This window comes from Narcine bancroftii, chromosome 12 (assembly GCF_036971445.1).
Source record: "Narcine bancroftii isolate sNarBan1 chromosome 12, sNarBan1.hap1, whole genome shotgun sequence".
Classification (NCBI taxonomy): Eukaryota; Metazoa; Chordata; class Chondrichthyes; order Torpediniformes; family Narcinidae; genus Narcine; species Narcine bancroftii.
In genome coordinates this window covers 30,002,019-30,016,204 of record NC_091480.1, presented here as the reverse complement: position 1 = coordinate 30,016,204, position 14,186 = coordinate 30,002,019, and the positions used below count along the sequence as shown (strand labels likewise).

General features: G+C 38.9%; 1 protein-coding gene across 2 annotated transcripts in view; it reads right to left on the bottom strand.

Moving 5' to 3' along the window:
* Positions 1-326: 326 nt before the first annotated feature.
* The window catches only part of gnptg (N-acetylglucosamine-1-phosphate transferase subunit gamma), a 35,918-nt gene continuing 22,058 nt past the window's right edge, over positions 327-14,186 (bottom strand). For both annotated transcript variants that reach the window (XM_069906618.1, XM_069906619.1), the window contains 3 exons: positions 9,947-10,069; positions 3,179-3,257; positions 327-2,489 (listed from right to left, as the gene is read on the bottom strand). In XM_069906618.1, the coding sequence (XP_069762719.1) occupies positions 2,416-2,489; positions 3,179-3,257; positions 9,947-10,069 (276 nt within the window). In that variant the 3' untranslated portion in view covers positions 327-2,415. The remainder of the gene's footprint in view (positions 2,490-3,178; positions 3,258-9,946; positions 10,070-14,186) is intronic.

Sequence of the window (14,186 nt, the reverse complement as noted above, 5' to 3'; positions counted from 1 at the left end):
ACATGGTCCGGCTATGGTTCAGAAACGGGCACCACCCTGCCCTCCCTTGTCATCTAAATGCTTGCCTTCACCTTGAGCTCTTAATCATTCTATTCATATTATAAAATTAATTCTGTCTTAGACTTGGGTTTTAATTGTTATGAAGCTGCGTTTGATAATACATTGAACAATGATACATGGCTAGTGACCCGGGGCACTGACTCTGGTTCCAAACTGCACGTTGCTGCTTCACGTGTTGGTACCAACTGCCATTTATGTTTTTATTTCCGATTTCCATCATCTGCAGTTTTTGCTTTTTGAACGTTTAACACCTTAGACCACTTCACTTTTCTAGTCCTTGCTCTAATCTGAGCACTTTATTTTATCAGGAAACGTACAAGCCATTTAAAAAAAAATTTTTAGATGTAGAGGACACTGCAGAAGCTAGAAACAAGCTAAACAGACTTTGCTGGTGGAACAGTATCAATGGGAGAAAAAGAATGGTCGATATTTGAGGTTGGAACCTTTCATCAAGACTGGGGATACAGAGGGTTGCAAAGTGGACAGAGTGGGAGGGGCAGGACAGGGCCCCATTGAAGGAGAGGTGAAGTATGACAGACAGAAGCAGAAGATTGGCAGATACAAGGTTTAAAAAAAGGGTCAGCTGCAGGAAGATGAGTGTCACGGTGTAGTAGGTGATTTGGTAAACAAAATCTATCAGTGCTGGTAAAGAAAGAGCAGATGGAACCAAAGGATGGGGGAGGGGGTTTAAGAGAGTGAAGAAATCAAAGGAGCAATGTGGATGGAAGGGCATTGAAAACCAGAGGGGAAGATGAGAATGCAGATGGGAATGGGGGGGGGGGGGGGGGGGGTGAAGCGAACTGAAGAGGTACGGAGGAAGTGAGAGGGGATTCATCATCTGAAATGAGAAAATTTTACGTTCCAATTATTGACCTATGGAATACAAGGTGTTGTTCCTCTAGTTGTATTGGTAGTAGAGAAGGCCCAGCTCATAGACAGGTCATTGTGGGAATGGATTTTTAAAAAATTTACACATAGAGCACTGTAACAGGCCTGCCCACTAGTCCATGCCATCCAATTTAGACCCCATTAACCTTCACCCCAGTACATATTTTTTTAATGGTGGGAGGAAACCAGAGTCCCCAGGGAAAACCCACGCAGATATGTACAAACCCCTTACAGACAGCATGGGATTCAGACCCAGGCTTGGTCCCGATCGCTGGCGCTGTAAAGGTGTTGCACAAACTACCACACCAACCATGATACCCAGGAAGAGGAGTGGAAATGAAACACAACCAGGAGCTCAGGGTGGCCACTGCAGATGGTCTGAGAAACAGTTCCCAAGTCTCTTCTTGGTCTCTCTGATGAAGAGGTGTCTACATTGGGGTAGTGAGGGTGGGGGAGATGCATGTCAATATTTGCCTTATGAGATATGGTTGTTTAGTTACCTGGATTGTGGTGTTTGAGGAGATGCAAGAACAAGTATTGCACTTCCTTCTACTGCAAGGGAAAGTACCAGGGGGTCACAAAGTGGTGACTCATGGACTCAGAGGGAGCCATTCTCACAGAAGGCAGAAGAGTGAGGAGGGTTAAGATGTGTCTGGTGGTGGGATCCAGTTGAAGTTGGTGGTGCTGAATGCAGAAGCTGGTGGAGTGACAGGTCAGGACTAGAAGAACCCTATCCCTGTTGATTGGAAGGAGGGAAGGCTTAAGAGCAGAACTTAAAGAAATGGAGGATACGTCTCCATTGTCCACAGTGGTAGAGAAGCTGTGTGCTTGAAAAAAGACATTTCAAGTGTGCTGGAATGGAAGGCTTCATCTTGAGATGAAGGTGGGAAGAGAGAATGGAGGCAGGACATAAGGAGATAACGCAGTGTAGCCAGAGCAGACAGACACTGTGGAGGGGCAATCTCATGCAATGAAATACGTAAACCTGATGTTTGTTGGTGCTGTCGTGGTCCAGCAGCAGATACCTGAGAGCTGGCATTTGGACTCTGCAAGGTAAAGATCAGTTTGCCAGACCACAATGGCATCACTCTTGCCTGCAGTTTAGTGTCAAGGTTAGGGTTGGTGTGAAGAGAATGGAGTGCTCCGCATTCAGAGGGATGAGGTTATAATGGATGAAAGGAGTTGAGGTGTCAACATTTAAAATGAAAAGGAAGAGAAGGTAAAAGACCTGAAGGGAGCCTCCAAGAAGAAAGAGAGTGGTGGACACTCAAGGGGTCATCGGTTGGGGGAGGGGAGTGGGGGGCAGGGGAGTGGGGGGCAGGGTGAGGACTCTTTACCAAAAAAATAGGCATGAAGGCAATGGAAGAAGGGCTATATACATTGATGGAGTTCTGAAAAAATCAGTTCCTGTAAATTACACAATGCCCGTATCAAGGCCCAAACCATCCAGCTGCTGCTCACAGCGACTCATCCTAAGTCCCCCCGCTGTCTTTTGTTCACCGGTGTTTGAGGAATGGTCGATGGAGGTATTTCTTCAGTTACTGAGAAACAAGAAACGTTAGTTCAGTGATGATTAGTACCACAGCTGAAACCAATTATACTGATTGCTCCCATGAATCCACTTCCAAGCATAATCCTCTCCAATCCAAATACCAAACTCCTCATTCCCCAATTCTGCCACCCAAATTCTCTGGTGCTAAGCAGTTCTCTAACTGAATAGCTAAGAGAGAGAATGGAAGGAGGTGGAGTGAATTTGTAAACAATTTACCTTGATGAAGGGCTCAAGCCTGAGATGTCGGTTATATATTTTTACCTTTGGAATATAAAGGACACTGACTTGCTGAGCTTCTCCAGCATTGTGTGTTTTTACTTAAAGCATAGCAAGATTTCCAGATCAGAGGTCAGTCTCAAAATAAGGATTGGACATCCAGAATAGAGGTGAGTTTTCAATGAGAGTGATTCTCCAACTACAAGGGCTCAATTGTTCAGTATTTCTTTCCTGAAATACAAAATTGAGCTGGAAGTGATCTGGGTTGTGCCCAACTGATAGATTGTCAGCACTGCATCCATGAGAAACATCTTGACCCAAATCAGATGATGCGATTAGCATCACGGAGGGACCCTGGACCTCAGCTCAACATGAACTATGTCTATTAGGCCTGTATGAAACTGACCTCAGTCTAGTATAGAGGAGGAATGACTTGCAAAGAGATTGGAAAACAATACTGACCAGACAAGAATGTGGAGATATTGTGGCGTGTCAGTATATCCTTCAGCTTCTGCACATCTGCTGAGAGTTTATTCCGCTCCTAAAATGGTCAATTAAAAAAAACCCACAGCAAATGGAAGGAATTGCATTAAATTGATCTCACAATCTTCTTTTGAGGACAACGCAACAGACACGGCTTATGTGAACCTCAGCAAGGCTTGACAAAATCCTGCATGGTAGGTTTGTTCAGAAGGATGAGGCATAAGGGATCCGAGATGTGTTGGCAAACTGGATTCAAAACTGGCTTGGTGATAGGAGGAATAGGATAATGGTGGATGGTAAAAAAAAACATACTGGCATTGTAGGTAATTGGGCAGGCACAGGGCTCATGGGCCAAAAGAGCCTGTTACAATGCTTTATGTCTGAATTTTAAAACATTTAAAAAAAATTTAAATGTTAAAAATTTGGAAGGTTTTTCCTCTCACTGAAAGCCTGTAACCAGTGGTGTATCACAAATATTAAATGTTTGTCTTACAGTTCAAATAAGAATATAGGTGGTCTGATTAGTAAGTTTGCTGACAACACGAAAATCATTGGAAATTGAAGACAGCAAAGAAGTTTGTCTAAGGATACAGAGGAACACAGATCAGCTGGAAAGTGCTGCGGCAGACTAAATTTAATTTAGGCAACCAGAAATAGCAGGGACATTAGAAATGCAGATATACAGAAAGGTCTACGGATACAAGTTCCAGTTTCTAAAAATGTTGTCACAGGTAGATGGGGTACAGAAGTAGGGATTTGGCTGAAGCACTGAGTGAGTATTAGATTTGGAACATCACATTTAGTTGTATGAACCACTGGTTAGGCTACACTGTGTAAAGTTTTGATCAGCATTTTATAGTGAGGACATGGTAGCATTAGAAAGAATGGAAGAGATATTCATCGTGGTAAGGTTACTTAAAACTATTGGACATAGGTTAATGGAGAGGAGAGAAGTTTAAAGGAGAGCTGAGGGTAGTGGTTATATGGAAGAAGAGGTGGTGGAAGCAGAACCATAACAATGTACAAAAGGCATTTGGGAAGCAGTAGAGGAATATGGACCTAATACAAGCAAATGAGTTTGATGTGGATCAGCCCAACTCATCCATGCTAACCACGATGCCTAAGGGTGTACGGCTCTGATTTATATGAACCAAAAACTGAAATGCTAGAACTCAGCCAGTTCAGTAAAATTTGTGGAAAGGAAAACAAGTTAATGTTCCAGGTCAAAGATCTTCCATGAACTCAGAAAGCAAGTAATATAGAGATGGTGGGGGAGGCCAAAGGGCAAGTCAGTATGTAACCAGTGACTAGACTGTCCTTTGTCTGGCTTTTTCTGACCAACAGAGTAGAGTGGCATTTTGAGAATGGCTGTTATATTGTCTAATGTTGTACTTGAGTTCAAGGTTCAGAGGCCTTAATGAGAGAGGCTTTAGCTAGCAGTGGCAACATCAAGGAAAGGCCCTTTTTCCTTTAACCCAGTTCTAATTTCAGAGCAAAAATGACAATCAGTGGTGTGCAGGCACCCCCTGTGAGACGTGGAAGATCAGGGAGAAATCAAGTGTGCAGGAAGTGTATCCTGTTCATCTCCTCTCAGACCAGATGAGAAGAGCTGCAGATCGCTCCACAGATGTTATGTGACCTGCTGAGTATTTCCAGAATATTCCATTTTTAGAACACTTTGTTTTTAAAACAAATTACCAAGTAACGGTGTAAAATAAAAAGGGATAGTTCCAAAAGAACTTGAGAGAAATATGCATTAGGAAGTGATACGGCCGTGAAAACTGGAGGCTGAAAATATGAAAAGCCCACTCTGTTCAAGGTTCACTCTGCCCATCACCCAAGAGGAAAACTATGGGAATGAAATTTTCCTGTTTAATTTTATATTAATCTATACTAATAATATGATTATATTCTTTACTATTTTATTTCTGAGTTACTGAAAATGGCAATTTTTTATTTTTTGTTTATTAAAACTTTTCATGGTTTTTTTTTTACATTCGCCATTTTCTCTTTGTCTTTCTTAATAAAGTAATTTTAAAATGATTTAACTCTTTATGACTTTGTTTTATCAGCAGGTACTACACAATTACGATTTTTCTTTTATTTCTTTTTAAATATTTTTCTTTCAATATTTAGCATTTGATTTTAGCTTGAGTTATCCTTTTTATAAGTTTAGGTGGTGGATCTTATCTTAATATTAGGAGCTGCCGTCTGAAGACATGGGGGTAGGTTTAGTATTATCTCTTTTTTCTCTGATCACTCTCTGGTCAGATGGGGGGCTTTGTGGGTGGGGGGTGGGTTTTGTTTTTCTTTCAGGGGTTTTTATGTTTCATTTTCTTTCGTTTTTTCTTGATTTTTCTTTTAGAACTACAGATATGGCTGACACGTCGTCATTTCCGGTCCTTCCTTATATCTTAATTCTTCTTCCGGGCGCATGGGTCCCTGCTTTGGTTAACCCTTTATATACTGGAGGGTTGACCTAAGTAATGGATCAAAACATTAATTTTGTCTCTTGGAATGCTAATGGTCTAAACAACATGTTTAAAAGGAGGAAGGTCTTTAAAGTATTCCAGAGACTGAAAGCACAGATTATTTTTTTACAGGAGACTCATGTGAGGAAGGAGGATAATCTGCGTTTTTTTAAATCTTGGAAAGGCCCACAATTTCATGCCAACTCATGCTCTAAGACTCGAGGTGTATCTATTTTTATTGATCCCTCTATTACATTTGTTCAACATGACATCACTGTAAACCCTAACGGCAGATTCTTATTGGTTACTGGGTTATTATTCAATATTAAGGTTGTCATGGTTAATGTTTATGCCCCGAATGTAGATCACCCTGAGTTTTTTAGATCTTTGTTTACTATTTTACCCAATCTAAATGAATATCATTTAATAATGGGTGGGGATTCTAACTGTTGTCTGAATCCCCTGCTAGATAGGTCGAAACCTTCACAGCTCCTACTGAATAAATCGGCTACATATATTAACTCTTTCCTTACTAACTCTGGAGCTGTTGATATTTGGAGATTTCTTCACCCGACAGATAAAGAGTTTTCCTTTTTTTCTCATGTATACCATTCATACTCGAGAATTGATCACTTTTTTATTGATTCACGTTTTATTCCACTTGTAACTGCTTGTAAGTATGACATTATAGCCATTTCGGATCACTCTCCATTACAACTCTCTCTTAAATTCAAAGACTCTGTTTCTACTATTAAGCACTGGCATTTTGATGTTACATTATTGCAAGATTTAGACTTTGTTAAATTTATGAAAGAACAAATTAACTTTTTCTTTTCAACAAATTACACTACGGAAATTTCTTATGGAATATTGTGGGATACATTCAAGGCTTATATTCGTGGTCAAATTATTTCAGTAGCTTTGAAGAAATGCATCAAAAACAAGATTCATCTATTGGTTGAGAAGATTAAAGAAATTGATAAGAAATATGTGACTGATCCTACTGAAGAACTTTACAAACAAAGAATTGAACTGCAGATGGAATATAATTTGTTACTTACATCTTCGATTGAAAACCAGCTAATTAGATCTAAATCTGATTTTTATGTGCGTAGTGAGAAATCGGGTAAACTGTTGGCTAATCATCTGAAGAATATTTCAGCTAGACGCCAAATTGTGGAGATTCGCAAACAGAATGGAGAACTGACTGTTAACCAGGAAGAGATAAATCAATCTTTCCAAAATTTTTATACATCCTTATATAGTACAGAATCCCCTCAAGACCTTAGTAATATGTTTAATTTTTTAGAACATTTGAAACTCCCAAAAGTATTACCTCAAGATAACTTAGAATTAAGTAAACCCATTACAGATTCGGAGATCAATAATACTATTTTCTCACTGAACTCGGGGAAAGCACCAGGTCCCGATGGATATTCTGTGGAATTTTATAAAGCTTTTTCTTCTATTCTCTCTCCCTGGCTGATTAAGATGTTTGATGAATCTATCACATTGGGTAAACTACCACAATCATTTTACAGAGCTACGATTTCTCTAATCTTGAAAAAAAATAAAGACCCGACCGAATGTTCTTCTTATAGACCTATTTCTTTGTTGAATGTTGATTTTAAGATCTTCTCTAAAATTCTAGCGACAAGGCTAGAGAATATATTACCATATATTATCTCTGAAGACCAGACTGGATTCATTAAAAATCGTTATTCCTCCTTTAATATTAGAAGATTGATGAATATTATTTACACTCCTTCACATAAGTCTTCAGAATGTGTTATTTCACTAGATGCTGAGAAGGCCTTCGATAGAGTAGAATGGCCTTATTTATTTACAGTTCTTGAAAAATTTAATTTTAGTCCGATATTTATATCTTGGATTAAACCTTTATAATTCCCCAGTTGCCTCGGTTTTTACTAATACCCAAAGATCGCCATATTTTCGATTCTTTCGGGGCACCAGGCAAGGGTGCCCCCTTAGCCCTTTATTATTTAACTTAGCTTTAGAACCTTTGGCAATTGCTATCAGAGAAGCACCCAATATTACTGGTATTATTCGTTGCAGGGATATTCATAAAGTATCACTATATGCAGATGATTTATTTTTATATATTTCCAATCCTGAAAATTCTATTCCTGCAGTTTTATCTTTATTAGCCCAATTTAGTAATTTTTCGGGATATAAACTGAACTTAAATAAAAGTGAATTATTCCCTTTTAATGGATGGGTTCCTATTTATGATAGTTTGCCTTTTAAAATAGCTAGAGACCATTTTATATATTTAGGGATTAAGATTACTAAAAAACATAAAGATTTGTTTAGGACTAATTTTTTCCCTCTATTGGACCTGATCGGCAGTTTACTTACCAATTGGTCACCATTATCCCTATCCATGATAGGCCGAATTAATGCTATTAAGATGATGATCTTACCTAAATTTTTATATATATTCCAAGCTATACCTATTTTTGTTCCTAAATCTTTTTTTGATTCTAAATTGTCCTCGTATATCTGGCAAAACAAGAATCCTAGATTGGGGAAAAAATATTTACAGAAATCTAAACTAGAGGGAGGGTTGGCATTACCCAACTTTAGAATTTATTACTGGGCAATTAATATTAGTTACTTAAGGTATTGGTTGAATTATTCAGAATTATCTCTAAATCCCCATTGGGTAAATTTAGAAATTAAACCGATACAAAATTTTTCAATTAGCTCTATTTTGGGAGCTGCTCTCCCTTTTACTCTTACTAAATTATATAAACAAATTGATAATCCAATGGCTAAACATACACTACGTATATGGTTTCAATTCCGGAGATTTTTTGGCCTAAGTCATTTTATCTTGGAAACTCCTATTGTACTAAATTTCCTTTTTCATCCCTCTCTAATTGATCAAGCTTATTTACTCTGGAAAGTTAAAGGTATAACATGCTTTTCGGATTTATTCTTGGATAACTCTTTCATGTCATTTGAACAATTATCCATGAAATATGATTTACCTCGATCTCATTTCTTTCGATATTTGCAGATTAGGAGTTTCTTAGTTTGGACTTTACCCTCTTTTCCCCAATCGGGAGACTACGACTGTTTTAGAGGATATACTATATTTAAAATTCCCTCCAAAAGGTGTGATATCTAAATTATATAATATAATTACAAAAATAAATTCTGGGACTTTTGAAAAGTTTAAAAATGATTGGGAAAGAGAACTCAACCTTCATATTTCTAATGAAAATTGGAATAAAATTCTGCGACTGGTAAACTCTTCTTCTCTATGTGCAAAACATTCACTAATACAGTTTAAAGTTGTTCATAGAGCTCATATGTCTAAAGATAAACTCCATCGCTTTTATTCTCATATCGATCCTATATGTGATAAATGTCAATTGGAAATAGCTTCCCTTACACATATGTTTTGGTCCTGTCCCTCTTTACAGAATTATTGGAAGGAAATTTTTTCCATTATATCTACTGTTTTGAATATTGATTTACAACCACATCCCATTACTGCAATTTTTGGATTACCTATGATAGATTTGACTTATTTATCTCTTCCTGCGGATCGTATGATTGCTTTTCTTACACTAATGGCTAGAAGATCTATACTATTGAATTGGAAAGAGGTTAATCCTCCCACTGTTTTCCAATGGTTTACCCAAACTATACTATGTTTAAATTTAGAGAAAATTAGAAACTCTGTCTATGAATCCCCTTCTAAGTTTGAGTTAACCTGGCGACCATTTATTCAATATTTTCATTTGTGGTGAGTTAATCTGGCTCTGTTTTCTTTCTATGATTATGTATGATAATTGGGCTGTAAGATGAGATCGGAGTGATCGACGTGGTTTAGCTATATCTGTAGGTTTTTTTCTAAGTTTTTTTTTAAAGTTTTTTTAATTCAGATTTGTTTTTTCTTTTTTGGGTTTTTTTTTTCTCTTTTTTCATATATTGTTATTAATTATATCTTTTTATTTAGAGATAGTTCACACCCTAATCTGATCTAAAATTTTTTTATGATATATTTTTATTCTGTAATATTATTTTTTAATATCTCTGTATTAATTCATTACTTACTATGTATTTTTTAAATCTCTTTGAACTGTATGTGTTTATAAATTATAATAATAATAAAAAGATTGAAAAAGAAAGAAATTTCCAAACTGAATCTATTGGAAGTTGGTTTAAAATAAGCACTTCTCCATATAAACTCTCCTCTTATAACCTTGTCCCATATCCCCACTGGAGATCACAGTGGCCCTACCTCAATGCACCTGTCCAGGGGCTCCTTTTGCAATTGATTTTGTTCTTCAGTTTCTATTTTCTCTTGACCAGTTTTCAAGTATCCTGCATCTTCAAATATTGCTTTCAGTAATTTTTTGTAACCCTGAAATACACAAAATACAAATGGACCTTGACTGCCACTAATCAGATGTCAATAGTGTCACAAGAGACTACTCATCTTCTAGCTGATGGGTGACGGAAAACAATGGGATTAGGAACAGCAACATTATAATTTTACATATTAATTGAACCTGGCTGTGATGCTTTCCTAGATGAAATTACTTTTCAAAACTTGTATCAATAGTTTGAAAGCAGCAGTGGCGGAGTAAATAAAGTTGCTGTCTCATCGCCTCAGAGACCTGGTTCAATCTTGACCTCAGGTGCAGTGTCTGGAGACTTAGCATGTTCTCCCTGTGACATGCAACATTTAAGAGAATCTTGAATAGGTGCATGGATAGGAAGGGTTTGAAGGACTATAGTCTGGGTGCAGGTCGATGGAACAAGGCGTGGAAAATAGTTTTTGCACTAACTAGATGAGATGAATGGCTTGTTCCTGTGCTGTACTGTCCAATGGTTCTATGCAAGTTCCCTCTGGATTCTCCCACCTCCAAAACATGTGGGCTGATAATTGATTCCAGTATGAAGGAGAGTTTTGAAATCTAGTGGGGGATGGGGGTGTTGGAGGATTAAACTAAATTAACATAGGATTAATGTAGATTGGTTGCTCTTGCTTGACGTAGACCTGGTGAACCAACGGGACTGTCTCCATGCTGTCTCCATGGCTATGACAGTCAGACAGAAAGATACGTTGATTTTCTCAACTTCTCCTCCATCAAAACTGGAGGAAGCTGGCACACTCTACAACTTTCATTAATGTGTTTTCAACAGTTCTTTTGACATTGTGGCTTCCCTTTCACCACAGTTGAAGGGATCCACACCCTATCAATTCCACCCATACTTCCCTGAACCAAGAAACAGTTCTTGTTTATACTAAGGTGTTTATTCAAAGGTGTACATATCCTCAGCAATATCACCAAAATAATGCCACCTTCCCTCTTCCTCATCACAGTACATTTATCGAGGACATCAAATGCAAATTGAGGGATTGCTTTATGGAACATCTCTGATCAGTCCACAAACTTGACCCAAGCTTCCAGTTACCTGACTTTATAATTCTTTGTCTCATTCCCATTAACCTCAGCTCTCTCATATGAATCTCAATGCATGTTCAAGATATGGGACGTGATGGCAGTGCCCATGTTTGGAAGTTGACTTGCAGACTCTGGGGGAAGTAACGGGCATAGGGCACCAGTAATGGGGAGAACACCCCTCGTTTAGAAGGAGAAACATGTTTTTCCTGAAGATTACTGGATGGATATGTGTCATGATAGATTGACAAATGCACGATATGGAATGATTAATTATAATTTTCTGGCATCAGTTATATTTAACTCCTGAGAAATTGAAAAAATATGGCTTTAGTAATTCAGATTCCTGTTTTAGATGTGGTACGTGTGTTGGAACTTTTTTTACATGCTGTTTGGTCTTGTATACATGTACAACCATTTTGGGAAGAAATTAAGTCAATTTTGGAAAAATTGTATAAGATTAAGTTACCATTAGATCCATCTGTTTTTTTACTGGGTTATGTGATTCCTTTAAAGGGATAGGGGTTGGATAAATTTCAAATTGCATTTGTATACTTAGCGTTGTCCATAGCTCGAAAATGTGTAGCAAGTACATGGAAGGATAATAGTGATTAATATAATGCGATGGCAGAATGAAATGAAAGCTTGTATTGTTATGGATAAAATTATTTATGTTTTGGATGATAATTATTCTTTTTCTGTTAATAAGTGGCCATTATATTTGGATTTATTTTATTCTTTTTTTTAGTTTTTTTTCCCATATATATTTCTTTGGCTCTCCTTGAGAGAGCTGGCTGAAGGGGTGGTGGGGTTTCTATTTATTTTCAAATATATAAAAATTTTGTCGTGAAGTGTATTTTGTATGTTTACCAATAACTTTTCAAGGAGAAACAGAGGAAATAACCCCAAGGATGATGACCATTGTGGCAGACAAGCAAGGGACTCTGCAGTTGAAGGACACACAAAGGGAGCAAGCAGTTGGTGACTTCCAGCTGAGGAACCCACACAGACCGGGGTCTGCTGGTGGCTTGAGATCACGGTGACTTGCTCATGAGAACCACACATTAGAACCAGGATGGCTTGAGATCAAGGTGACTTGCTCATGAGAACCACACATTAGAACCAGGATTCAAGTGGTGCTGAAGGCAAGAAGGGATCCCAAAGGACCCTGGGTGTTGAAGGCTTACTCATCGTTTCAGAAATTTGAAACTGGGCTCGGGTTGCATATGGTATGAATTGAGTCATGTGGCTGCAGAGGCCACAGGAATGCTGAAGGCAAATCACGGATGCTCAGTGACTGAGGAACTCACTTTTGCTTCTCTTTCTCTGACTGTAAGGGGCACTGGGCAATGTTAATGACAAATATTTGTTTTCCTTATGGCAGACTAAAGGCAATTTTGTGTAATTTTGCATTTCTGCTTTATTACATGACAATAAATATTATCTGATTTTCTGGAAAACAGTCCAAACATCTGGATTTGACGTTAAATTTTAAATAATCATTTTTTATTCTAGATTTCCAGCAATCAGTCCATCATCCTTTGGTAGTTGACAATTATTCTGAATATACAGCTCCTCTCGCTGTTCCTTTAGTTACCCTACTGACATTTTCTTGCTTTGTTCCAACATTGCTTTTGTTCATTTAATCTTTCCTTTCACGTGCCTCATTAAAGCTCATGGACCGACCTGCTGAATATTTCCAGCATTTTGTTTTTTTATTTCAATCACGTGCAGCATTTTGCTTCTCTATTAGCATGACCTGCTAATATGGAGTAGCTGAACCTGTGACTAGATCTGCAAGAGGATCTACAGTAGCTGAACCTGTGGCTAGATCTGCAAGAGGATCTACAGTAGCTGAACCTGTAGCTAGATCTGCAAGAGGATCTACAGTAGCTGAACCTGTGACTAGATCTGCAGGAGGATCTACAGTAGCTGAACCTGTGTCTAGACAATCTGGTCACTTAAACACAATTTTAAATTTCCAGCATTTATGCTACCATTCTGATCATTCTTTTGGATCAGGCAGGCCAAGGGAGAGAGGGTGGCAATGAAATGATTTAGGCGATCAAACAATAAAACCAAGTGGTTGCTAGGGAGAGGGTAGGTCCACTAAAGGACAGAGAGAATTTGTGCCTGGAGTGGGTTCAGTATGAAGTGAGTACTTTGCATCAGTATGCACCAAGAAGATGGACATGGAGATAGCAAGATCAGTGTGAGACTTTGCTAATAATCTAAGGCATATTGCTATTAAGAAATAGAAGGTACATAGTCTCTTGAGGTGAACATGTCCCCATGGCCTTGTGTGATCCCCGGTGCAGATCCACGGGGAGTGGAGATGCAGCACTCCTGCAGGGTCCAGCTGCCCAGTTGACTTTCGTCAGCTCTGCACAGGTTGTGAACAGCCCGACAAAGAAGCCGACAATGGTTTTAGTTGAAATCCCACGACTGCAAGTCTGGTGGCACCTATTAATTGGCAGGAGCCACGAGGGGCTACAGACTCTGGGGAAGCGGAGGACTGAGGCATGGCACCAGAGGATGGGAAGATCATGCATTGTCTGAGGAGAAGTGTAGGAGACGACCCACAGGGACAGTGAGCACAGCGGCAGAGCAGTGAGGTGGAGGGGGTCTGCGGCTGAGGGACCAGAGCATGCAGCGGGCTGCTGGCGACTCAAGGCGAGGAACCCGTGGAAGCTGTGGGCTGCTGGAGATTGCTGCCTGGAGATGCGCTGGGCTGCAGACTGCTGGAGACTGGCTCAAAATGGCTTGGGGGGGGTATCAGGTATCGGAACCGGGATGCGAGGTACCGAGAGTGCTGAAGGGTTTCTGACTGTGTCAGGGGTTTGGATCTGGAGCTCAGGTTGCCAATGTTTAGACTGGAGGGACTCTCTTTTGCTTCTGACTATAAGTCAGACTGCAAGAGGCGCTTAGGCAATTCCTGCTGGTGGCGAATCTGTCTGCCTTGCAGCAGGCAAAAACAAATTTCATGTCAAATGACACTGTTTTATTACTATGATAATAAATTGAATCTTGGTCTACCCAAGTTATTGAGAGAAACAAGAGAGAAGATTACTT